We start from the raw sequence: 25,881 nt of genomic DNA, 5'->3' as shown, positions 1-25,881 counted from the left end.
GTGGGGAGACTACTTCAGGTGAGATAAAAAGTCCTTAGCCTCAGTAGGGTCATCCCATACATCTCCATCCCAAATTACAGGGTCCCTTTCTTTAACCAATAAATACCTTCTTAATTTAACTGTTGACTCCTTCTGAGGCGGGGTCTTGGATTTTAGTTTTAATTCTTCCAGGGCACACTTAGAGACCTTTAGACTGGTTGTGCACATCTGGAGCCAGAGTGAGGGCAAGCAGGCCAAGAGCAAAAGCTTCCTTCTTCTGTCTTTATGTGGGCTGCCACCAGAAGGCGTAGCCCAAATTTAGGGTGGGTTTTCCCACCTTAGATGATATGATCAAGAAAAACCCTCATAGATGTGCCCAGCTGCTTGGGTTTTAGTTGATTGCAGACTGGTCAAGTTGACTAATACCAAGATTAGTCATTACATCCAGGGAATTCAATCTTCTTGTCTGTTCTTTTTTTCTACTCCTCAGGTGGAAGAACTGAGTAAGAAGTTGACAGAGTATGATCAAGCCAGCAAGGTGCAGCAACAGAAGCTCAAGGTGGGACAGATGGGTGACAGGCCCACCCTCTGACTGCAAGACCGGGTGGAGGAACATCTTCTCTAAGCTCATGGGCTAGGGTGGTGTGGGGCCACAGTAGAAGCACCCTGGGGGCCATCCTGGATCTCAGAAACCTTGCCTATGCCTTCTGGGAACTCTCACAGAAGGCCTGCCTTCTCGGTTATAGCCATCTGTGCTTTTCAATTAAACAAAACAAAAAAAGACATAGGTATATAGCTCAGTGGTAGAGTACCTACTTGGTGCATGGAAAGCACTCTACCACTGAGCTATATACCTATGCCTTGATCAGTTTGCCTAAATCTCTGAACTCTTTTCATCTCTGAAACGGGGATCCAAGTTATTTCTCAGAGTGGTTTGGAGAAGTGAGTTCTGTGATTGAGTGTGCACATGCAGTCATCTCCCACTGTGCTCTCCCCACCAGGGTGTTCTCTGAGATCAGTTTCTGTTCCCTTGTACAGGGAGGGGGTGAGATACTTGGTGCCTGGTCTCATAGATGGCAGGCAGAACTGTGAGAAGTATTAGAGCCAGCAGGTGGTCAGCAGAATGTCCACAGGAGAGCCTGGGAGGGAGAATGTAATTGTTTTGTAGGCTGCAGCTGGGGGGAATATGTGTGTTGGGCAGAGGGATCCTAGGTATCCTGAGAGAATATATCCCTGAAGGACTCTGGAGACTGTGGATTTGGGTGGACTAACCAGAGCTGCCTTTTTTGACTGACTTCTCAGGCTTTCCAGGCTCAGGGAGGTGAGAGCCAGCAAGAGGTCCAGCGCCTCCAGGCCCAGCTGAATGAGCTGCAGACCCAGCTGAGCCAGAAGGAGCAGGCAGCTGAGCATTACAAGCTACAGGTGAGGGGGGCAGGAACTGGCCTACTCTGCCCTTCCTCCTGACCACTAGGCTCTGCCATACCTACCCACCCTATCTGTCCACACAGATGGAGAAAGCCAAGACACATTATGATGCCAAGAAGCAGCAGAACCAAGAGCTGCAAGAGCAGCTTCGAGACCTGGAGCAGCTGCAGAAGGAGAACAAGGAGCTTCGGGCTGAAGGTGAACGTCTGGGCCGTGAGCTGCAGCAGGCAGGGCTGAAGACCAAGGAGGCTGAACAGGCCTGCCGCCACCTTAGTGCCCAGGTGCGCAGCCTGGAGGCACAGGTAAGCATCTACTTTAACAGAGGCACCTCACCCTGTTCTGTTGGAATCCATGTCCTCCTCTCCAAGGCCAACCCTCCTGTCGACTTCTCTTTATTTTACCTCCCAGGTTGCCCATGCAGACCAGCAGCTTCGAGACTTGGGCAAATCCCAGGTGGCAACTGATGCCTTAAAGAGCCGTGAGCCTCAGAAACCCCAGCTGGACTTAAGTATTGACAGCCTGGATTTGAGCTTGGAGGAGGGGACCCCGTGCAGTGTTGCCAGGTCAGGAGACATGCCTTTCTCCCCTGTGCCTGTTCGCTGAGCGAACGCTGTTCTCGTCTGTGGTTCGGGTGTGACGACAGATGCATGCTTCGGGCACAGGAGAAGTGAAAAAGAAGTACAACAGTTAGGAAAGCCTTGGAGAAAGCTCTCTTTTATGAGCTTTGATAGATTGCACAGGTGTGTGCAGGGATGGAGGCGCAGCCTGTATTGTGAGGCTGAGTAGGCCTGAAAGCCCAGAGCCTGACTGGATTTGATCTTAAAGACCAGTGAACCTCAGAAGTGCTGAAATTGAGGACCACAAGGTTGGATTTGTATCAGAGTCTCCTGATAGTATAGAAGTCAAGGTTAGAAGTAGTTACTGTTTCTGTCAAATATTTGTACTGCACTAACTGTATGCAGGTGTTTCTGAATACTTAGAACATTACAACTTTATTTCACCCCCTAACAACCATCTTTGGTAAGCTATATTCATCATATCTCCTTAAACAGACAGGACTGGGGTTTAGAGAGGCAGTCACTGGCCTAAGCTTCCACAGTGATGGAGCTCAGGTTTGAACCTGGCAGCCTGGTCTGAGTCCTTGCTTGTCACCACTCTCCAGCTTCTCCCAGTCTAAGTGTAGGTGAGATGAGCTCGGCTGACCAGGGAAGGGAGTGTACATGGAGCCGTGTGCAGCTAGAAGAGCTTCTTAGAATGTTGACTGTGACAGAGTGGGGTAGGAGAGGTCGAGTTCGACTCACATTCATGGCCTGGGGACCTGTGAACAGCTCTGCTTATTAAACTAGGAGACCCATGAGGAAGAACAAGCAGAGGGTTTCGAGTGGGGAGTGATAATTGTGGAACAGTTGTGGCATCTGGGAAAGGTCTGGGCTTACGGCTTTCTGGCCTGGACATCAGGGTTTAGGCTAAAGTAGAGATCTGAGAGCTGCAGTATGAAGGGGTTAGAAGCAGTCAAGAGTGGACTAAAATGGCCCAATCAAGGCCTCTTTTTAGTATCTCTGAAATATCAGTGATAGTGTGCTTTCCACATTTATAAGTGTAAGAAACAGTCATTTTGGGGCAAGGGGACAGACGTAATGCCTTCTAGCCCCAGAACTGCATCTCAGCAGATTTGTTTTTTCTATAGCAAGCTGCCTCGTACCCAGCCAGATGGCACCAGTGTCCCTGGAGAGCCAGCTTCACCCATCTCCCAGCGCCTGCCCCCCAAAGTGGAATCCCTGGAGAGTCTCTATTTCACCCCCATTCCTGCTCGGGGTCAGGCCCCCTTGGAGAGCAGCCTGGACTCCCTGGGCGATGCCTTCCCTGACTCTGGCCGTAAGACACGCTCTGCTCGCCGGCGTACCACACAGATCATCAACATTACCATGACCAAGGTTAGGCTACTGGGCGTGGGGCTGCAAGATGTTAACGCCAGTTCCTATCTCATCAGTCAAGAACATGCAGGGATGGGAAAGCTAAGGTCTTAACTAATTCAGGATTTCTTCTCTGGAGAAGGGCAGCGCCTGCCTGAGAGGAAGGCAGAGCAGAATATAGGAAATAACAGCTAACCCTGAGCTTCTAGCACCCCCATGCAGCCAGGGCGTTGCTTGGCATGGCCCTCAATGGACTGCTACTTCAAGACTTGGGTTCTCCCTTTTTTGTTTGTTTGTTTGTTTGTTTGTTTCAGGACTGGAGAATAGATGGAAAGGTGCTTTTATGCCTTCTACAACTGAGAATTGGGGGAGAATGTAGATGATGTTCAGACCCCAGGAACCTTGGGTATAGGGAGAGCAGAGGTTGTGGACCGAGACCAACTAGCTAGCTCAGGAGATAGGGATTCTGACTCTAGCCTAGCTACTTCTAGCTGTTTGACTAGGGGTACTCAACTCTGAAATAGCCTGATAATGCCACCTTCACAGTATTGTGGGTAGAAGAGTCTTGGCAACCTCAGCATCTTAAGTACTGTGTGGCCTGTTCACATGCTTGCAGTCTAAAGACCCCTTTACAGCAATGTGGAAACAACAGATGTATTGTGGCATCTGGGTGCTCTGGGGCAGAGGAAGGTGGTGCTTTATAGTGTTACTGCAATGATTCATCCTTCCAGAAACTCGATGTGGAAGAGCCGGACAGCGCCAACTCATCCTTCTATAGCACACAGTCTGCTCCTGCTTCCCAGGCCAGCTTGCGAGCCACCTCCTCCACCCAGTCTCTGGCCCGCTTGGGCTCTCCTGATGATGGGAACTCGGCTCTGCTTAGTCTGCCTGGCTACCGGCCTACTACTCGGAGCTCTGCTCGTCGCTCCCAGGCCAGGATGTCCAGTGGGGCCCCTCAAGGTGAGGAGACTGCAGGAATTTACCATAACCCCCAAACAAGACTGGAAGTGGGTCTTGGCTTAGGGAATAGGCAAGCTCAAGGCAGGCCTCCTGCTGCCCCTCATTTGTCCCTGCCATCTCAGGGCCTTCTCTGTCCTAGGACTGCAGAGGAGCCGTCTGGAGCAGGATGCTCACCAATTGCTTAAGATTCCCAGTGTGGCAGTGGACACTTGTACAAGGCTACTTTCTGGGAAACAATGGGCTTTGGGAAATCAGGCTGCCCAGAAATTTCTTGGAAGTTGCCCTTTAGGTTCTAGGGACCCTCCTGGGGTATCAGTTCGTGACCCTCCGTTTCTCTTGGTGTGGGGCACCAAGCCTTGGCAGGTGAATAAGATGCTACAGCCTCTGCTTCTGACACTCTTCTGACCTCCTCCAAGAGTGTGTGCCTCCATGAGACAAATGATTGGGATGGGTGTGCCACTTTTGTTCCGTATCATCGGGACACAGAACAGGACTTACTTGTGTGTCCACCTTGAAGGCCCTCAGGAAGGTGGGAGGGAACAGTGTGTAACTGCAGCCGTGTCTGGCCTAACTTCCTGTCCCTCATAGGAAGGAACAGCTTCTATATGGGTACTTGCCAGGATGAGCCTGAGCAGCTGGACGATTGGAACCGCATCGCAGAGTTGCAGCAGCGCAACCGAGTATGCCCCCCGCACCTCAAGACCTGCTATCCTCTGGAGTCCAGGGTGAGATGTGGGGTCACCTCCAGGCCTCCCACACTGACTGAAGCTCTAGCCTGAATATGTATGCTGGGTCTTGGGCCTCCTGGGAAGGCCACTCTCATGCTTCCACATGGAATATTGGCAGCTGTCCCTCAGGAGTGAAGTCAGATTGAGGTTGCTAGGTACTCCTCATGGTAGAGGTAGACAACAGGAAGGCAGGCGTTTTAAGGATCTAGCTCTTGGGTGTTATGTGGCAACCCTAGTTCCTGCTCCATACAGCTGGGGCCCACTGATTGCTTCTTCCTGTTCTACGCAGCCTTCCCTGAACCTGGCCACCATCACTGATGAGGAGATGAAAACAGGAGACCCCCAGGAAACCTTACGCCGAGCCAGCATGCAGCCAGCCCAGATCGCCGAAGGTGTTGGCATCACTACCCGGCAGCAGCGCAAACGGGTCTCCACAGAGACCCACCAGGGTCCTGGCACTCCTGAGGTAGGTGATGCAGCATCTGTCTGTGTTTCTTTCTCCTTAGTACTGCATCCCAGTGTGAACAGCTCACCATGTCTTAAGTAGTGAACGAGAGGGAAGTCTCCCTTTCCAAGGGCACATACCCCAGTGGGACTGTTGAAAGGGTCTCTGTCAGGAGATGATGGGGAAAGCATGCCATCTTTTGCATTTGTCTGTCCAATTGTCCTCTGCCTCACAGTCCAAGAAAGCCACCAGCTGCTTCCCACGCCCTATGACTCCCAGGGACCGGCATGAAGGACGCAAGCAGAGCAGCACTGCTGAAGCCCAGAAGAAATCAGCTCCAGTTCTTAAACAGGTTAGGCTGGGCCAAGTGAAGCCTTGCTGGCAGAGCCCCAAAGTAGCAGGTTGACAGACCTTACCCCACAGGTGGACCGGCGCCAGTCAATGGCCTTCAGCATCCTTAACACACCCAAGAAGCTGGGAAATAGTCTTCTACGGCGAGGAGTTTCCAAGAAGACCCCAGCGAAGGTTTCCCCCAATACTCGCAGTGGAACCCGCCGCTCCCCACGTATCGCCACCACCACAGCTGGCGCTGCTACTGCTACTCCTCGGGCCAAGGGCAAGGTAACTCAGTAAGAGGAAGACGACCCTAGACTACTCTAGGGCAGCATCCAAGGCAGGGCCAAGCTAGACCAGCGGAGTGGGGTGGAGGCGCAAGAAGAGGTACCGTACCCTTTGTCTGGTTAGCCATTCCTATTTGAGGACCCCATATTTCTTAGGCATGATTGGCAACTGATAAAGATAGGTGTTTATGGGACACAAAGGGAGGGTTCCAGGCAGGGGTTTTCTGAGCTAGCTAATAGAGGTTGGCAACACACAAGACTTACTCTGGCCAAGTGACTATCTCTCTTTTTCAGGCAAAGCACTAAAGAGTCAACACCAGTGCGTGGCCCTGCCTGTGTCCTCAGCACTGACCTTGCCTGGTCCTCTCCCTTCTACTGCCCCTCTCAGTGCCTTCTCTCAGCTCCCAGGCCAGTGGTGGCCATCCCCCCAGAGACAGTCATGTTTGCCTGCACCCTTGCCTGGTACCTGGACCTTCACTGTTGCCTTTTCGGCATCTTTTCAGAGCTGGCCCAGGAGGCTTGGAGCTTGTACAGTGTGGGGTATTCTCCCTATCTTGCCTCCTGATTTTTCCCCCCTTTTGGAGAAAAGCCTACTTCTCCATCATAACTAGATTTGAGGCTGGATTCTTGAGCCCAGACAGTCTTCCTTAGTCTCTGGACCTAGAAGGGACCACTGGAGAAGCAGGCTATGCTTCGTGCTGTTCCTGGTAGCTGGGCCTAGCAGAGGCCTTTGCTCTTGCAGCCCAGGACTGGGCTTGACCTGGTAGGAGCCTCTGCTCTTCCCTACGCCCATCTACACAAGGACACAGGTGCCTGGAGGATGCTCTTTTCCAGGACAGATGGGTCCTGGGTCTCAGGGGTGGGATAGGTGGCAGCTCATACTTCACCTTCCCCAGACTTGCACTGGGGTGGGATATGGAACTATGGGAAGGTTTTTAAGGGCCAGGGATGGATCTTTTCTAAATGTTATTACTTGTAAATAAAGTCTATTTTTCTCCCTTGAGTGCTGAGCTCTTTTGAGTGTGTATGGGGGAAGGAGGGAAATTACAGCTCTTTGGGACCTGAGGAGTCTTCAGACCACCACTCTTTTTTTTTTTTTTTTTTTTTTTTTTTTAAAGGTTTATTTATTTATTATGTATACAGTGTTCTGTCTGCAGGCCAGAAGAGGATACTAGATCTCATTACAGATGGTTGTGAGCCACCATGTGGTTGCTGGGAATCGAACTCAGGACCTCTGGAAGAGCAGCCAGTGCTCTTAACCTCCGAGCCATCTCTCCAGCTCCCCAGACCACCACTCTTACCTGCCTTCCTGGGACCACATTTTCTAGAATCTTTCCACATTCCATTTCTGGCCCCCTAATACTATGGGATATTTTCTATTTCAAGGGTTTGTGTTATCCTGAATTTCTACTTGGCATGAGAGACAATGTCCCCTGCTCCTTCCGGAGACAGGCAGTATTCCTGTGGACAGTACAAGAGCCTAAAATACATCAGAGGTTGAGATGTTGCCGCTCTGTGAGGACTCATCGTGGGCCCGGCTGAGATTACAGATACAATTGTGATCTGAAGCAGCCATTGTCCCATCCCTTCCTTGGGATGGTACATTGGGGCACCTATAAATAGTGAAGTCAATGCAGATTGTGGCCAGAGCTCAGTGTAGATGTTGCCAAAGTGACATCTCAACCAAGGTTCACCTGTTGGATTGGTGCACAATGTCAGAGACCTGACATGCTTGTGGAAAGTCATGTTGAGTTGTAGGCAAAGCTCTTATTGCTTGGCTAAGGCACCATCAGGTCTTAGAGGTTCCAGAACACCAGTGGGATGAAGAAGACACTAAAAAAGTTAACGAGATGCGATGGACAGAAGGACAAGCAGGAGGAATTCTAAGGGCCTGATTTAATTACTGTGATATTCTAGGTAGAAATGAAGCTTGAGTTTAAGGCTCAGCTGCACAGGAGCAAGCAGAGCCTATGGTGGAGACTTCACCCTCCAAGTAGATGGGAGCTAGGCTCCAGTCAAGGCCGTGGCTGGCTTCATGCTAACCCCTGGCCCTGCTGATGTGGGTCCTGGGCTGTGGCTGGAGAGGATTTCCTGAGAAGGGGACGGGATTGTCTTCAACCCATCCTGGAGAAGTAAAGGCATACAAGGTCAGAGCTAAGGAAGAGTTCTTGCCCCTCTATCACTGAAGTCCTAAGTTCCCCATTTCTGTCTCTGGCTGACCTCAGAGAAGGGTTACTTGCTTACAGGCTATCCCGGCAAAGGCCATCCTTTCTTCCCCAGACAGCAGAGTTCCTCCCATCCCTGGATGCCTTCCTTCAGGTTCCTTACCCAGAGCTGGGCCAGAACGATGTGATACTGGGCCACCTGTACAGGGTCCACAAACAAACAGGAGAAGTTGGTGCTTCGTAGGGTGGGGTTCAGTTCCTCCAGCACCAAGGCTCTCTGTAGCCAGGTGCTTGTATTCCTGTGCTCCCGACTGCAGAAGCAGAAGGAAATCATGAGAGAGTTGCAGGGGAGGTCTCCTTTCTGCTAGTTCAGCTGCTATGACCCTCACCTTGTGGGACCCTCCCTCAGCCGGCCAGGGAGGTGCTCAATGAAGGAACCATTGCCCAGCCAGTAGAGGAGGCTGAAGTAGGGGAAGCGGCTGCAGGCAGTACAGGACAAGGTCAGCGTTCCATCTAGGAGCATGTATGGCTGTTAGTTATTCTATGAAACAGAGGCCCCTACTCTGCCAGCTTCCCTTAGTCATGAATCAGAACTTATAACACCTGTGCCCCACCTACGTAGGAAAACATTAAAGGAAAATACTGGCATTAATCTTCCTAAGCCCAAGGGAAATGTCCTGAGTTGACGTAATTCTACTTCCATGCTCCTTCCTCGGGAGACCTTTCTAAAACAGTGCCCAGTATCTAAGATTCTACACCAGGTCCAACAGGGTCATACTAGCAGGCTGATGGTCCTCTGAGATGGCCAGAAGGCAGGCAGGCTCTGGGCAGAGGGGCTATGCCCTGGAGTACCTTGCAGCTAAGGCAAGGTGAGGGTCTATAATCCTATACAAACCATCTTGGGAGCCAGGCAGTAGAATAGTGACCCCAGAGCCAAGCTGGCCTGGCTGTGTTTCTTAGCAGATGGGAGGTACACTCCCGAGTCAACCCAACCCATGACCTCTGCTCACAGCCTGCCTTCTGACAACTATAACTTCTTGGGCTCCCATAATTGTTCCTTACTCAGTGGCACTTCTTCCTCTGGCCAGATCACGTCCAGTGCTGGGTACCGCTTAGTCAGAACTTCTGGAGACCAGGATGAGCATGGGTCCTTTGAGCTCCCAGTAAAGACAGTGGCAGTTGTCTGAGGTGCAGATGTGGCTCTGGCCAGAATGACAACATGGACATACAGAAGCAGGACCCACCAAGAATTGGGGTCTGAGGAACAGATAGTTACAGATGTAAAGCTCAGCATCCTAGCATCTACTTTGGTCAGAGACAAGCTGCTACTTGAGTGGTGAAAGATACTCCTAGACTGTGACCAGGCATCAGAGTGGGTGGAGACCCTTCAGCCCTGCTGAATGTGGTGCAAAGAAGCCTTGAGATGGAGTCAGAGCCAGAGCAGCTCCACAGAAGCTCAAAGCCATGGTGCTCCACCCATTAGGAAGACCCCACAGAGCCCCACGTCCCACCTGCTGTCCAGCAGGGTCTCATGGTCATGATGAATGTGTCAGGAGCAAGCAGGTCTGATAGCTGTACCTTCCTCTGGAAAAAGGTGAGTAAAGTTCAGCCAACCCCACATCTTCTCAGGTTCCTTACCTCAGACAGTGTTACTGACATCCGTTTCAGCCTTTGGAACTTCAGAGGGCAGGCCTAGGGCCACACGCTGGGCACTTAAGACACTGCTATTGTTACCTAGTAACAATTTCCTCTTATACCAGCTCCAAAGAGCATTTCTATAAAGGTGCCCCAATCCAATCCTACCCGTTAGGAAGGGGGAGACAGGCACAAAGAGCCAGGGACTTACCTGGGAAGCAACACTCCCCGCTGACAGCCTCCTTCTGGGAAAAGCAGGATGCAGTCAGCTGCTGGGAAAAGCTCCCAACCACGATTTCACTTTCAGTTCTGCTCCAACTAGGAAGCCCAATCCCAAGCAGGCTGCTCTGCCCGTGACCCAATGCTCAAAGTGGACAGGATCCCCAGGCCCCTCTCCGAACTCACTGGGGTCTTCTGTCCACCTCACCCAACTAAGGCCCCTAAGGGGGTGACACATATCAGTCTCTTGCAGATCAGCACTGTCTTGCCTAGGGGTGGACTGTGGTCCCCTTCCACCCTTCACAGCTAACTCTCTATAAAGCCAAGACTTTATTTTCTCCAGAACAATGCCCAAGGAGTCAATAGTCATTGGTACTGGGGACCCCAAATTGAATCGTGACCTTTTTACGCTCAATGCTACACCGGCCCATTACCATCTTAGCCTCTCAGGCTTCCCACTTCCCCAAGCCCCAAGGTCAGCTGTATCACTTAACACCCACCCTTCACACGCACAGGCATAACCACTTCTGCAGGCTCACTGGATCTAAGTCTACATCTTCCTACCTGGCTCTTAAGCCCTGAAGAGCTTCGGGGAGCTCCGAGACTCAGTGTGGCTGCCTGGCCCCAAAACTCGCCACAGGAAATAGCAACTTCCCTGCTTGGCTGGTGTACAAAACTCCCAGCCACACTTAGTTGACCCTAAATAGCCAGGAAGGCACTTCCCCAACCCTGGCTCGAGCAGCTCAGGGGCTGGGACTTGGCAGGGACAAAACTAGAACCAGGTAAAGTCTGAAGCTGTGCTCTCTGAGTCTCATGCCAGAGTGTCTGGTGCATGCACCTGTGGTAAGTGTGTGGTCTGAGGTCTGTGGTTCTGTGATCAGCAGGGAAAGCTGTTGACAACAGGTAGGGAGATGAGTCAGGTTTGGAAGATCCACCAGGAATAAACATTCACAACTGATTCGGATGCAGGAGGCTAAAAGCCATGTCTTTTTCTGTCTCATTCACATTTCTTCTCTGAGTAATTCCACGTACCTTCTACCAGCTAGGCTGCAGAATGCAGGGAAAACTCCTCCCTCAGAATCCAGGATCTCCAAGAGTTTGACCCAGAGTTTACACAAGACCACCACCCTCCTTGGGGGAGGGGAGGGCGGGAGTACCAGTCCACTGGGGGATGGGTGGAGGTGCAGGAAGAGGAACTAGGCCTTTACCTTAGAGCAAGGAGATCAGAGGTGGCCCGCAGGTTGTGGGATTCAGGACTGATAAAAGTATGAAAGCAGCCGGGCGGTGGTGGCGCACGCCTTTAATCCCAGCACTCGGGAGGCAGAGCCAGGCGGATCTCTGTGAGTTCGAGGCCAGCCTGGGCTACCAAGTGAGTCCCAGGAAAGGCGCAAAGCTACACAGAGAAACCCTGTCTCGAAAAACCAAAAAAAAAAAAAAAAAAAAAAAAAAAAAGTATGAAAGCAGCCTTGGCCTTAGGGAGAAGGGAGGGCAGAGGAAGAGTGATCTCTGAGCCCTTGGCTCAGCACCCATTTCCCTGAGGATGGAGGGAGACAAGAAATGGCTAAGTAGTAAGGGTAGCAGGGTACTAGTCTCAGGCAGTGAGAATGGAGTGCCACCTCAGTCTAACGGGGCCCAGTGAGGCTTCGGAGCCCCTAATGCTACAGGACAGGAACCACTGAGGTGGGGATGTGTGGAAATGAGGCCCCAGCTCTCAGTTGGGGTACAAGAGGCAAGACACCCCAGGGTCACAGGAAAGGTGGCGAAAAGCAAGCCAGCTCTTCAGCCCAGCTCAGGGAGCTTTATTCAAGGAGAAGACAGGACCCTGTTGGGTTCCTGTTGCCCTCAAAGGGGCCGGGCCATATTTCCCTAGAAACACAGTGCTGCAGCCCCACGAGGCCCTCCCTCCCAGTGACTCCAGATGCCCAGGACTAAGGCTAGGCCGGCTCAGAAGCCCCTTTTTCAGAACCTGTACTCACTCACGCCTTACTTTCTATCCACCCACCACTCTAATTGTCGGGCCCAGGAAGAGCCCACAAATAACCAAGCCTACACAGGGATGTTACCTGGTCTGGGAATCCCTGCTTAGCTTCAAGGGCATATTGATGACCAGCAGAAACTGATATCCTTTAGTCTATCTGCTATGTGCACACACAAACACACACACACACTTAGGCTTTTGGTAAAGAAGTGAGGTGCAGAGCAGCCTTTGGCACATGTTACCACTTCCAGGCTGAAGGGTCTATTTGCATAAAAAGCTCAACATTCATTGCTGCCAAAGTAGCTTCCACAGCTCAACTATACACAGATGGTTTCTATGCCCTGCCTGGCAACAGCCCTGCCCAGCAGCAGGTTATCCATACTACTCATTCTTCCAGTTGTCCCAAAACATGTCAGTGAATTCTGAGGTCACAGGGCTTCCCTAGTTGGAAATGTCATTGATTTTGCCACACTCAGTCTTTAGTTTCCAGACAAAAAGGGAACAGAGCCGTGTACAACAGCCATCTTATATCCCAGACAGATGAAGAGACCCTTCACTGCTCAGTGTTGATCTGTGGCACCAGTCTGAGCTCTTCTCCACTCTGCAAACCGGGCTTCAGCCTTGCAGAGGGAAGGGAAGGGAAACCCACCATTGCTCTTAAGCCAGAGGCGAGAAGACGCCTCCCAACCAATAGCTTTGCCCTACCCTGTTCAAGGAGGGTAAGGCCACAGGGTGGGGGACAGTTCCTATGCTCCACAATAAAAAAATTTAAATATATTCATCAAAATAATTTTCTTTTAAAAAGCCCCCACTGCTGACAGCCCCACTGGCTGGTTCTCCATCATTTCCCCCCCTGCAACCCAGACACAGCCGGGGAGGTCCTGAGTGGCCCAAGTGCCTTTGAGTCTTTCCCACCCAAGTCTTTGTGGGCAGCAAGGAGAGTGCCCTGAGGTCCATGGTGGGTGGGGTGGGTTCTCCAACGATGTGGTTCCTGATTATTCCAGGCCCAGGATGTAGCTGATGCCTTGTACCAGGCCAATGATGACAGGCTGCCAGGCTACCAAGTATCGAAGCCAGTCCAGCAGCTGTCCATACATGACATGAGGCCTCTCCCAGCTGTTACGATGTTAAGGATCAGAGGCTATATGCAAGAGCTGTTAGGTTCATCCAGCTTGGTAGCGAGGCCTTCCTTGGATCTGCCTACAGTTTTACGCTGCTCCATAGCCCAGAGAAAATAAAGCTACCCAGCTTCTCTTCAGGTCTCCATGGTGGAATGGAAGGCTGAACCCAGAGAATCAGGGGAAGGAGAGCAGAGGGGACTGGAGCAGACATGAGAAGTGGAAAGGTAAACCAGATTTCCACAACCAACATCCATGCAGGGCCTCTATGCACCATTCCTCAGAGGTGGCAAACAGCCTGAGCCTGACAGACACCCTAGAAATGTATCCATGCAATGTATCCCAGAGGAGGCTGGGAATGGAATACAGTAAACCATAGGGTCTTAAGCAAGTACTCTGCCTCTGGGCTAGCTATACTCTCGCCCCAAGAAGGGTCTTGCAATGCATAAAATTTAAGGTTTTCTCCATCAAGGAAAAACGTTGGGTCTACTGACATGTTGTGTAGTAATTTCCTTCCAGACAAAAGCTTTCATCTTGGCAGGAAGCTTGTTAAGACATAGGCTGTTCTTGGGTGGTGGTGGCACACGCCTTAAATCTCAGCACTCAGGCAAAGGCAGGTGGATGTCTGAGTTCAAGGCCAGCTTGGTCTACAGAGTGAGTTCTAAGACAGCCAGAGCTACATAGAGAAACCCTGTCTCAGAAAACAAAAAACAACAAACAAACAAAAAAACAAAACCAAGAAGTAAGATGTTCTAAAGGAGTGAAACATCCCATCCAGCAGGGAAGCTCCTTAAGCCCAGAAAGTAAATAACTCAAAAGCTTCAGGAAGTCCCTGAAACTGACCAGATACACTAGGCTCCTCCTTCATCAAGTATATATAATCAGTGAAAACTGCTGAGACACAGCTGAGCTTCCTAGAAGCCTCTCAGCTAAGCTGAGCTACCTGGAAGACCCTCTGACCAGCTGAGACCTCCTAGAAGAGGCTCAGACCAACTGAACTGCCTGCAGCGAGGTCCAGGTTTGTGGCTTCCAGAAGCCATCATCTATGGTAGCTTTTGGTGATGCAGCTGTCTTTGAGTCATTTTGGCTCCTGTAAATAACCCCTCACCCACACTCCTATGAGTAACACCAATAACACTCACTGGTTCACCAAGTTGTACTTGGGTGGCACCCTTACTTTGGTCTGTTGTTCATTCCCTATCTGGGGTGAGTAGATGTTCTGTCCTATCTTTCCAAGAATAGTATCACAGAAGAGGACACAGTCAGAGGGAAAAGGAGCCAAGGTTAGTCACAAGGAGCTCATCGCTGGCAGAGACATGAAGGAGGCCCTCCTGAGGTCAAGAAGTCTTTGGATGAGTTCCTTTCCTTTTACTTTACATCTAAATGTAGGGAAAGGAGTCTGGAGAAAGGAAAGAATGCCTGCAAAGCCCGGCTGGGAGGAAAACCCACAGAAAAGCTTTTGAAATAGGTGGAGCACTCCTGTCCCCTGACCAGTCCTGCTGGTCTATACAGAGAGAGACCAGGAAACCACACAACACAAAGGGCAGCTAGGGTAGGAGCTGGGACAAAGCTGGACCCTTGGACCCCACAGAACGTGAATGTGGGACCAGAGAAAACGACTGGGTAGGAAGGGTAGTGAGTGCCAAGGAGAAAAGGGTCCTTCATTACAAGTGAATGGAGCAAAGGTGCCCCCAGCTCGACAGATCCTTCAGGCCCTGCCTGCATAGGTAAAGGTAGTCTGTAGATAGATGGACATCATGGATAAGGCATCACTCACTGGTAAAATAACTGTGGCCACTGCGCAGCCTCTAAAAGCTGCCAGGGAATCAAGTGAGATGGTACTTTCTAGAGAGGAAGCAAACATGTGGCAAGTGGCAGGGGCTGCTTCCGTTAGTAATTTATGATGGGCAGCTGTGTTTCCTGACTGCCTCATGTCACACCCCACTTCCCCAGAACAGAAGCCAAAGTGAATGGTAAACAAATTCTAGGTTAGAGGCAGTAGGGATGGCCCCAGGACTCAGACACAGACAGTACTTTCTGCCCATCACCCACTTTCAACAAGGACCCAAAGGATACGGATTGCTGAACATCCTCTTCAGGTCCACCTTCTCCTTGCAGTAGGGACACGTCTGCTTCTTTCCCACGATGCACCAGCCTCGGATACAGAACTCATGGAATCTGAGCACCACTGGTCAAGGAAGTGGTAGACAGCCAAACTGGCACTTCAGCCCATTTTGGATCTCAAGGTGCCAGAGCATCAGCTCTAGCGAAAGGGTCAGTTGGAGGCTTCACTCCTTACATACAGCTGTGTAATTTGGGGCCAATTCCTTCTCTCTGAATGATTCCTCACAGGGGAGTGAGAGCAATGATCCTTATTTACACGGATGTTAAGAGCCAAGATGGAGATAATACACAGTTCCCAACATGGCACAGGATGGGAGCTTAGTAAATACACGATCAAGATGAGGTCAAATCCTCAGGAGGGGATTTGACTCTAAACTGAAGCACTTCATTAGAGGGTCTCCTCCTGTGACGCGCATCAGCTTGAGCAGCCTCACTAACTGCTGCAGCTTTGGGCTCTCCACGACCTGGCAGTCCCTAACTACCTTTAACTGAAGAAAGGGTGGAGAAAGCTAAAGCTTCTGTCACGGCTCACCTACACTCCAACTCTGGACAATGCACCAGGGTCACCACCACCCTCTTCCCACCATGACTCGAGAGATGTTCAGGAGAGATATAGCACAAGGCAGGATACACGTGATTACAGGAAAGCCTGTATGTGTTCTCGATGATGCCCTCTTCGTTGACATCCACAAAGATCTGCTGCCCACACACAGCACACACGCTGTCTGAAAGGTGCTTGGTAGGCATGCCCGACTCACTGTAGAACTAGAGGATGAGAGCAGGAGGGAAGGCCAGAAAAGCTGTGAGAATCTGTCTGCCTGGGAAGATAGGGATGGTGGTCACGTTGTATCTGCAGTTAGGAAGCAGAGAGGTGAATGCTGGTGCTCAGCTCATTTTCTCCTTTTTCCTTAGTCCGGGACCCCACCCCAGGAAATGGTGTCACCCACAGTTAAGGTGGGTCTTCTCACCACAGTTTAACTTATCAAGAAGCTCCCTCACAGACAGACCCAGAAGTCTGGTTTCAGGTGACTAGCTCCTGTCAAGTTAGCAATATTTACCACCACAGGCTCCTAGCTGGTCTTTCTAACCCTGTGTTTGCCTCATCTCCATCCCAGTCTTCAGACCGCAGACAGACTAGGGCTTTACAATTTTGAGTGTGTGGAAGTTTTCTAAGGAAGGAGTTCTGGAGCCAACTGTGGGGATACCTGCTGAGGGAATCTACAACAGAAGTAGGTACCGGGGCACGAGTCCAGGTTTTCAGAAGGACATAAAGAGAAGCCAGGTTAGAACACACTAAAGTGTTTAATCCACAGACAGGCGCCCTACCTGTGAGGAGCAAGGAACAGGCCAGTAATCACAAGAGAAAGTGGCCAAGGAAGGGACTTTTTTTTTAATGATTATTATTAAAAAAAAAAAAAAAACAATTCTGGCTATAGTGGTACACACCTAATCCTAGCACTTGAGAGGCAGAGGCAAGAGGATCACAGGAAGTTCAAGTTCTACTTATGGAGTTCCAGGCCAGGCAAGGCTACATAGTGAGAACCTGTTTCAAAAAAATCCCAAACAAATACATGAATAGTGTTTCAAAAGTGAATAGAAAGTGTCTGACAGAGACAGTAAGGGTGACCTGCATTAGAGCACACAGCTCACTAAGAGCACATCAGGCTAGTCATGGTGGCATACCAACCCTCCAGCACTTGGGAGGCAGACTCAATGTATCTCTATGAGTTCAAGACCACCTAGGCATGCACATGGTACAAAGACATACATGCAGGCAAAACACTAATAACACACGAAATAAATAGAGCTTTAAAAAAACTGAAAGCAAAAAGGTTAGGCTCTCCAAACAGTCCAACTCAAGTTCCCTCCACTATTTCAGCAGTGAAGACAGCACACACTCCTGTTCTGGTGTTGTCTAGGAACTCTGAGGAAGTGAGCCTGTGCCAGGGGTTTTCTCAGAATGTGAGACAGGACATGTGCCCCAATGCATCATACAAAGAACTTGAGGAAGAAAAGTACCACAAAACATTTCACAATCCTTCTAGCACGGCATAATTTCTGGCATGGACAGAAACTACTGTGACTAGCTCTCACAACTTATGACTTCATAGTAGCCCTCTGGAAAAGGCAGTCTCTAATCAAGGTCCCCAGACACAATTTAAGTTACTTTAGTTCAGATCACAGACAGCTTCACAGAATTGAAAGAAAATTGTCCTAACGAGGTAATGCAGACCAGTGGGGAGGATCTGAGAATGCTTGTTAATATGATTACAAAACCTCACAGTTTTATTTCTAGGAACCCTGAAATCAATTAACCACAAGGATCTCCTCAGATCAAAGCATTATCCATAAGAGATGAATTAGGTTTAGTTTCTGACTCTGAGTTCCCATTGGGGACACAGTTACAAAATCAACTATAACTCTCTGGGACAGAAGCTGTGAATGTACAAAAGACTGAAAACCGACTGAGGCTGAGCATGTTGTGTGTGACACAGGAGAAGATTACTCAGTCTTTAAGAGGAAGGGAATTGGGGCTCAAGCGATAGTTCAGCGGTTTATAGCACTAGCTGCTCTCTCTTCCAGAGACCGAGGTTTGATTCTCAGTGCCCACATGGTGGCTCACAACCTTCTGAAACTATAGTTCCTAGACCTAAAACCTCTTCTAGCTTCTTCAGTCACGAGGCATACATGTGGCACACAGACATACATGCAGACAAAACACCCATACACATGGAAACAATTTAAAAAAAAAAGTAATTTTTTTAAAGAAAAGGAAGGTAATTTTAGCGTATGAATGAATCTTGGAGATTTTACCCCAAGTGAAATAAGCTGGCAACAAAACCACTCAGGATTCCTCTCATGAGGTGCTGAGAAGTTGAATTTCGAGACATTAGAGTAAGAATGGTATTACCAGGGAAGAGCTGGGGGAAATCTTGAGTGTTTTACCAAACCCCCTCTCCTCACCAAAAGAAGACTAAGACTTTACTAGAAGTAGGTAATTGTGTGCTTGTAAAGAGGTACCTGCTCGTTCTGTAAACGTTTACAAGATAACTGTTGCTTGCACAAATAAGTGAATAAGTTGGCCAGTGAATGCAAGAAGGTTAGAATTTCCAGATTACCTCAAAGCATTGATCAGATTCTTGCTACCAGGACAACAACATTCCTGAAATTCAGTCTGGTGTCACTCAGGGACCCACTCAACTAACCAAAGACTCCTGGCATAAATAAATGAAAGACTGCTGGAGTCCTCAGGGTTGGGTAGGTGACATGAGGCACCTCTCATCCCCTGCTCAAGGTCCCTGCATCTCAGAATCTACTGGCATCCAAGCTTTAGCATAATGCCTGTAACTTGAAGAGTTTCAGCCATACATGCTGTGGTAAACAGTGAATGAGCTAACTCCTGATGACTCATCCCGGACTAAAGCCCATTCCTAGGCCAGCCCTACTCATCAGTTAAAGGCATGTCAGCCTACAGCAAGGGTCCCATGACTGTGCATCAATGTATGACTCCTCTAAACTGGACAGACAGTTACATTTTCAATGTAACTCCCTAGAGAAGAAGTAATCTTTACCAAGATTCCAGGACTCAGAGGGAGGGAATGCTTTCATCAGGAACACACACTCTACATCTGGACATTCACAGGACAGTGGCTGTCAACATTCAGACTGTGGGTGGCAAGTAAAGACACTGTGTAGTGTGAAGTTCCATCAACCTCACTTGTAGATGGGCAGTCTGTTTCCCTGCTACTGTGTCAACCTGCTAGTAAAAACCAATGCGATGATCCTTCTGCTCCCATGCTAAGAGGCAGAAGAGGATGAGGAGTAAAAGATGGGGTCTGAGCTTCTCTCCACCCTAACAAGAAATGAACCCGTTTCTGGACTGGAAGCTGAAATATACCAACTTTCTGGGAACTGTCACCTCACTGCTAGGGATTATCACCGTTAGTCACTAAAACACCATGGAGCAGCCTTAGTACACATCTGCTGTGAGTGTAAAGTTAGTAACCTGACAAGCCAGAACCCATAGCTCTCTCTGGAGAAAGAGGAGGCTAAAGATCTGAAGTCTACACATGTAGATAAGAGAAAGTGAAATGAAGTTATGAAAGAATCCAACAGGCCATTCTAGAATGTTTTCATTGCTATTATAAAATTCCTGAGGCTGGGCACTTACAAGGAAAGAACACTTCATTTACAGTTTGGAGGATGAAAGCTCAAATAGTACCGCACTGGATTTAGCAAGGGCCCCTTTAGTCACCCCATGGCAGATGGTACTACACACGGGAACATACAGATGAAAAAGGTCACATCCAGACAGGAAGCAGGGAGCCATTTAAGGGCTGCACTCACTCTTACAATAACAGGATCTGGTAATAACTAACTCATGGCTGTAAGAATTACCTCAGTTTCTCTCAAGGGCACAGCCTAATGACTCCCCACTACACCCTACCTCTTGGCAATGCACACCCTCAACAGCTCTACAGTAAGGAGTGAGCCTCCAACACATGGACCCTTCGGGACACTCTCAGACCAGCTGCAATCCACAGAAGCTATCCATACAAGGAGGTAATAGATTTTGTTTCCAATTTGTTCTAGTACAGGAAAAATAAAATTAATCTCATTTCACTGAGAAAGACCTGGCCTAAATTTGTACTTGACTAATATTACCTAGGGAGATGGAATGTCCCCTTTTTAGGAGGGTGTCATCTGGGGTGGCCTAAGGGATTGACACAGAAATTGAGAACACGTTCATTGTTTAAATAATTACAAGAAAATATATATGTATATATAAAATACTTTTATCAAAAAGCAAAGCAGTTTGGAGAGATGGCTCAGCAGCTAAGAGCACTTGTTGCTCATGCAGAGGACCCGCGTGCAGTGGCCAACACTGACATGGCAGTTCATAACCATCCCTAAGTCTAGTTTCAGGCGGCATTATTAACTGACCTCTGCAGGCACCAGGCATGTAAGCGGTGCACATACATGTAGACAAAACATTCATGTAACATTAAAACAAAACAAAAGCGCACTACAAGCTGTACTTCTATTTCTGGGCAGGCGGGGGGAGGATGTCTCCTTGGGTCCTGTGGTTTGCTCCTCATGTTCCTACACTTGAAGCTTGAAGCAGCTCTTCACCATCTGCACCAATCCTCTGGCACTGGCCCTGTCTCTGGGCAAGGCACTATCCTGCCCACATTTCTTCCCGTCTCAGACACCATACTATCTCCTGTCCAATTTATCTCCCAAATACTTCTAAAATAGTCACGTCTTCCTTTTCCACCATCTCTCTTCTCATCTGAAGTGACTTTATCTCACCCAGATCCATGAACTGTCTCTTCAGGGGTCTAGTCTAGTTCGGACCCTCTCTAAGCCTGTTTTCTACCCAGCAGGCTGAGCCATCTTTGCTTAACGAAAATTTGAGAGTCATTCTCTACTAGCCTCTCAGTTCTTTTTTTCCTGAATCATTTTATTATTTTATGTATATGAGCATTTTGTCTGCATTTATGTGTGTGTACCACATGTGTCCTGGTGCCCTGAGAGGCCAGAAGAGAACATAGGATTCCCAGGAACTGGAGTTACAGACAGTTGTGAGCTGCCATGAAGGTGCTGGGAATCAAACCTGACTCCTCTGGAAGAGCAGCCAGTGCTTTTAACTGCTAAGCTCTCTCTAGTCCTTCAGTGTTTTTAGTAACAAAATTAAAATCTTGGGCTGGTTACACAGCTCAGAAGGCAAACTGCACTGCCACGCAAACCTGATGATCTGAGTCCAGTCCCTGGAGTACACAAAGGAACAAGGAGAGAACTGAATGCATAAGGTTATTCTCTGACTCGCATGCAATCATCACCGCTGTGCACTGCCCCCATCACCATACAAATACAATAATAAAGAAGATTAAAATCTTTGGCCTGTAAGTTTCTACTCTCATGTATAGACTATTTCTCCAGACACTAGCCTTAGTTCCTCAGAAACATCTACCCTTTCGTAACACGGACAGTTCAGTTGGTAAAGTGCTCACTTCGTGAGCACACATCCCTGAGTCCTGAGTACCCACATTTTAAAAAGTTTCATGCAGCACTATGTGTCTGTAAACTCAGTACAAGTGAGGGGGAAACAGAAAGGTAGATGCCTGAATCTCACTGGCCAGCGAGCCTAGGTGGATTGATGAGCTCATGGTCGGTGACAGATCTGACTGTAAAAATTAAAGGGAAGGATGTGGAGATGGCTTGCAATGAAAGCCCGATGATCTGAATTCGATCCCTGGAGCACATGGCAAGGCGGAAGGAGAGCACCAATTCCACAAACTCGTTCTCTGATCTACACGAGTGTCACAGCACAAGCACACCTACACCCACACATCATACACACAGTCAATAATAATTAAAAATAAATAAAACGCACCTGGGAGGCAGAAGCAGGTGGATCTCTGTGAGTTCAAGGCCAGCCTAGTCTATAGTAGTGAGTTCCAGGAGAGTCAGAGGTACATAATAGACCTTGTCTCAAAAAACAACAAAAAGAAACAACAATAACAAAAAGAATAAACAAAATGAAAAGTGATGAGGAAAGACATCTCAGTTTGACCTCTGGCCTCTATGCCCATGCACACACACACACACACACACACACACACACACACACACACACATGTTCATGCACCTGCAAACATATATACACACAAGCAAGTACATACACTACACACTAAGCCAGAGGTAGTACACACTTATAATCTTCATACTGGGGAGTTAGAGACAAATCCCTGCTGGCCAGCCAGTCTAGCAAAATCAGCAAGCTCAGGCCAATGAGAGACCCTGTCTCAAAACACAAGGCGGATGGCTCCTGAGGAATGACATTCAAGGCTGTCCTCTGGCTCCCAAAAGTATATTCATACATGCACACACACAGAGAAATACACATACACATGTATAAAAAAAGAAGGAAGGAAAAACCCCACCCACACTCAATCCTGCTGACAGGACTCTTGTGGATGCTATTTCCTCTGTACATCGCACACTTCATCACTTACTCCTACTCATGTTAAAGTCAGCTTATAAGTAATTTTTTGAGGAAGCCATCTTTGAGTTTCATGATGTCAAATGTGTCAGTATCATATGTGTTCATGGCATCATGTACCTTTCCTTCACAATACTTAATACAGACATACTTTTATGTTTGTGTATTGCTTTAACATTTACCTTTCTCACTAGTGAGTGAAGTCATTTGGGGTAAGGGCCATGTTTTATTTTTATTTTCAGATTTTGTGTGTGTGACCCACTGGGTTTAATTAGTGTTGCTTGCATTAAGTATGGGTCAGGGGTTACTGACACTTGGATTACCAGTGGCTACATACACCACTGAATAAAATAACTATCTCTTCACTATCAAAATGTACTGTCGATAGTTCCTCAGAGAGGAATAATACATGTTTTATTTTCAGATACCTTTGTAAGTCCAACACACAGCACAGGGCTCAGGCACATATGAAGCATTAAAAAACATTTGTTAAATGAATGTTAACTTCCTACTGGGTAAAGTATTTCTTTCCTATGGTGACCCTAAAGTTAAAATTCCAGGGTACATGTGAAATCTGACTTTCTAAATTTCAAGGAAGAAATCTTTATGCATACCACCCTCATCCTAAAGGTTTTTGTTTTGTTTCTGTTTGCTTTTTCGAGACAGGGTTTCTCTGTGTAGCCCTGGCTATCCTGGAACTCACTCTGTAGACCAGGCTGGCCTCGAACTCACAGAGATCTGCCTGCCTCTGCCTCCTGAGTGCTGTGATTAAAGGTGTGCGCCACCGCCACCCGGCCCTAAAAGTTTCTATGGCTTATCTCATTTTAGTGCCTTTGTTTTACATCAAGTAAGTGATGCTAGCCTGAACAACTTGGAGGTAGCAGGAGGCAACAGTAAGAGGGCATAGTGGTAGATAACAGGGCATAGTGGTAGAAATGTGTAATCCTAATGCTCAAGAGTCTGAGGTGGGAGAATCTGAGTTCAAGGTGCCAGTCTGGGCTACATACACAGCAAGACCTTATTTAAAAAAAAAAATACAGATGAACTTACCCCTATGGTAGAAGCCATATAGTCTGCACACATTTCTGCAAAGTCCCGCTCAAGAACTCCATAGTAGAGACCATAGAAGAGAAGAGAAATGCCAAAGTCCATCGCATCTTCTGGTTTAATCCTGCAGGGGAAACAGTGTGGCAGTAAGGCCTGCTCTGAGACACAACTGCCTTGAATTACTGCCTGAGGACACTCAAAGCAAAGCCTAAATTTAGTTGGATTGCTCAAAAGCTAGAGTAAATGTTACTAAATTATGAACAAATCCAGTTTGCTGTTTTAATATGGTCCACAAACATCTCTTGGGAAAGCTATCACTATGAGCTGCCAAGACCAAGCTCCAATGTATCACTGCTCCACGAACCTGTCCCTACTCTCAACTCTGTCTGTAGTTCCAGCCTGACATGACAGGCAGCCAGGCTTTGTACTTGCCCAGAGAATCTTTCAGAGCTACGTGTTAGCAACTCCATTATTGGTAAAGGCTGGATACCAAGTAATGGGGATTTCATCAAAAAGAAAAAAAAAAAGTAACTCACTGAATGGCTTCACCTCAAGTCAGCCACCCAAGCTGACATGGCTGAACTCATCAAAAGCAGGCAGGACATTTATGACCTTGGTAGATCGGAGGCAAAGACTGAAATGACCCTCTATCTCTTGCCATCTCTCTTCTGGGAATGTCTAAACTGACAGCAATTGGACAAACTATCTCCCATACGTGAAATGTGCTCCTGGGGCCCCAGGGAAGCAGGGCCCAGGCAGGATAGGAGTTTTGTTCATCTATAAGTACTGCACATAATAGCCTAGATTTCCCCCACTTTTCTATATAACCTAAACTATTTACATTTCTTTTATAGAAAGCATTTATCAAACATAGGTTTGGGGGGAGTGTAAAATTAGTAAATATTTACATATATGTTACTATAGAATAGTTGTATAAGTACATATTTGGTATAATGTCAAAGTTAAATTTTGGTTCAAGCCTATTTACTAAAAAATATGGATCCTTCTTATAACATTAGTTTAAAAACTCCAAGGACCAATAATTTGTAGTCTAGAGTCTATGAATGTTGTAGAAAACTATCTTTGCTAACATATTTTTACAAAGAACTCTATGTATTCACTCATGGTTGTAAGTTATAATTCTCAAAGAAAGAAAGTGGATGTGCTTATTAGCCTTGCAATATTTAACTCACTGATTAGTTAGTGCTCATCTTATACCCATCAATCTAATCAGCAGCATAAAAATAGTCAAGTTCTGGGCTCAACAGTTAAAAGCACTGGATGATCTTGCAGAACACCAGGGTTCAGTTCCTAACACCCACATGCAGCTCACAACTGTCTGTAACACTAGTTCCAAGGGATTCAACACCCTTTTCTGGCGTCTGTAGGCTCCTGCATGTACACATGCATGCAAAACACTCATAACATAAAATTAAAGTCAAGATCTTTAATTTGTTTTCCTCCTGTATAAATTAGGCAAGTAAAGAAACTATAGAAGAAATATCTTTAAAATGTAACATTAGCTGTGTATAGTGATGTACACCTTTAACTCCAGCATAGCTCTGTTGAAGATAAGTATTAGAGTCTAAATGAATGAATCCTAAACCTTTCTGGAACCTGTTTATTTTTCAGCCTATTTTCCTCCTGGAAGAAAGAAATCTAGGAGTGTCCACTCACTCTATAACATAGTACTTAGTTTTATTTGTCCTACAATGAACTTTTAAACATTCTCCAGCCTAAAGTGTACAGAGAGGTTAGTGGCTGTGGTGAAAATGTGAATGAGAATGCCTCCACAGGCTCCTATGTTTGCATGCTTGATCACCAGCAGGTGAAACTGAGGAAGGATTAGGACTTGTGGTTTTGTTGAAAGAGGTGTGTCACTACAGGTGACCTCTAAGTGTTCAAAAACCCTTACCAGGCTCAGTATCTCTCTCTGCCTGCTGCCTACATATCAGGATATAAAGCTCTCAGCTACTGCTCTAGCACTACACATATCTGCTTCCTGTCATGATAATAATGAACTAACCCTCTATAACTGTAAATAAGCCCGCAACTAATTACTTCCCTTTATAAGAGTTGTCTTGTTGGGGCTGGAGAGATGGCTCAGAGGTTAAGAGCACTGGCTGCTCTTCCAGAGGTCTTGAGTTCAATTCCCAACAACTACATGGTGGCTTACAACCATCTATAATGAGATCTGGTGCCCTCTTCTGACATGTAGGCATACATGCAGGCAAAACATTATATACATAATAATTAAATAAATCTTTAAAAAAAAAAAAAAAAAAGAGTTGCCCGGTCATGGTGTCTCTTCACAGCACTAGAACAGTGACTAAGACAAAATCTTTCCAGCTATATATTAAAACATGATCTTTAGTCACTACTGTCCCAGACAGGGAACTATTTATTTTCTTTCCCTTTCCCCTTCTTCAGTACTGAGGATTCAACTTGACCCATCTAGACCTAAAGTTCTATCACTAAGCTATATCCCCAGCCCATTTTTTATTTTTAATTTTGAGACA

General features: G+C 47.7%; 3 protein-coding genes across 13 annotated transcripts in view; 1 reads left to right on the top strand and 2 right to left on the bottom strand.

Annotated features, from left to right (window-relative positions):
* Positions 1-6,428, top strand: part of Numa1 (nuclear mitotic apparatus protein 1) — an 80,534-nt gene extending 74,106 nt beyond the window's left edge. For all 5 annotated transcript variants that reach the window (XM_059269971.1, XM_059269976.1, XM_059269984.1 and 2 more), the window contains 11 exons: positions 470-538; positions 1,282-1,401; positions 1,488-1,706; positions 1,813-1,967; positions 3,092-3,338; positions 4,049-4,277; positions 4,866-5,002; positions 5,295-5,471; positions 5,686-5,802; positions 5,874-6,071; positions 6,365-6,428. In XM_059269971.1, the coding sequence (XP_059125954.1) occupies positions 470-538; positions 1,282-1,401; positions 1,488-1,706; positions 1,813-1,967; positions 3,092-3,338; positions 4,049-4,277; positions 4,866-5,002; positions 5,295-5,471; positions 5,686-5,802; positions 5,874-6,071; positions 6,365-6,376 (1,680 nt within the window). In that variant the 3' untranslated portion in view covers positions 6,377-6,428. The remainder of the gene's footprint in view (positions 1-469; positions 539-1,281; positions 1,402-1,487; positions 1,707-1,812; positions 1,968-3,091; positions 3,339-4,048; positions 4,278-4,865; positions 5,003-5,294; positions 5,472-5,685; positions 5,803-5,873; positions 6,072-6,364) is intronic.
* A 1,519-nt stretch (positions 6,429-7,947) lies between these two features.
* On the bottom strand, positions 7,948-11,362 carry Il18bp (interleukin 18 binding protein). 4 transcript variants are annotated; one of them, XM_059269932.1, is made up of 7 exons: positions 10,654-11,362; positions 10,082-10,115; positions 9,747-9,819; positions 9,298-9,492; positions 8,625-8,748; positions 8,399-8,546; positions 7,948-8,194 (listed from the first exon to the last, which is right to left on the bottom strand). In XM_059269932.1, the coding sequence occupies exons 3-7, from the start codon at positions 9,772-9,774 to the stop codon at positions 8,075-8,077; spliced, it is 615 nt and encodes a 204-aa protein (XP_059125915.1). In that variant the 5' UTR covers positions 9,775-9,819; positions 10,082-10,115; positions 10,654-11,362; the 3' UTR covers positions 7,948-8,074. The 4 variants fall into 4 exon arrangements, with proteins under 4 accessions (XP_059125915.1, XP_059125908.1, XP_059125903.1 ...); XM_059269925.1 differs by having other exon boundaries at positions 10,082-11,362; XM_059269920.1 differs by having other exon boundaries at positions 9,298-9,819; positions 10,082-11,362.
* A 1,482-nt stretch (positions 11,363-12,844) lies between these two features.
* The window catches only part of Rnf121 (ring finger protein 121), a 70,393-nt gene continuing 57,356 nt past the window's right edge, over positions 12,845-25,881 (bottom strand). For all 4 annotated transcript variants that reach the window (XM_059269896.1, XM_059269905.1, XM_059269890.1 and 1 more), the window contains exons 6-9: positions 23,366-23,486; positions 15,941-16,074; positions 15,262-15,363; positions 12,845-13,183 (exon numbers count right to left, since the gene is read on the bottom strand). In XM_059269896.1, coding sequence (XP_059125879.1) covers positions 13,063-13,183; positions 15,262-15,363; positions 15,941-16,074; positions 23,366-23,486 — 478 coding nt within the window. In that variant the 3' untranslated portion in view covers positions 12,845-13,062. The remainder of the gene's footprint in view (positions 13,184-15,261; positions 15,364-15,940; positions 16,075-23,365; positions 23,487-25,881) is intronic.

Source organism: Peromyscus eremicus, chromosome 1 (genome assembly GCF_949786415.1).
Source record: "Peromyscus eremicus chromosome 1, PerEre_H2_v1, whole genome shotgun sequence".
In the NCBI taxonomy this organism is placed as follows: domain Eukaryota; kingdom Metazoa; phylum Chordata; class Mammalia; order Rodentia; family Cricetidae; genus Peromyscus; species Peromyscus eremicus.
Note: the sequence above shows the minus strand (reverse complement) of the source record. Positions and strands in the feature narration are given on the sequence as shown.

Coding starts and splice junctions, on each gene's coding strand:
- Il18bp (XM_059269912.1), bottom strand. CDS start 9,529: ATGCTGAGCTTTACATCTGTAACTATCTGTTCCTCAGACCCCAATTCT. Junction 8,547..8,624: donor CTGAGGGAGGGTCCCACAAG/GTGAGGGTCATA, acceptor CTGCTTCTGCAG/TCGGGAGCACAGGAATACAA. Junction 8,195..8,398: donor TCGTTCTGGCCCAGCTCTGG/GTAAGGAACCTG, acceptor TTACTTCTCCAG/GATGGGTTGAAGACAATCCC.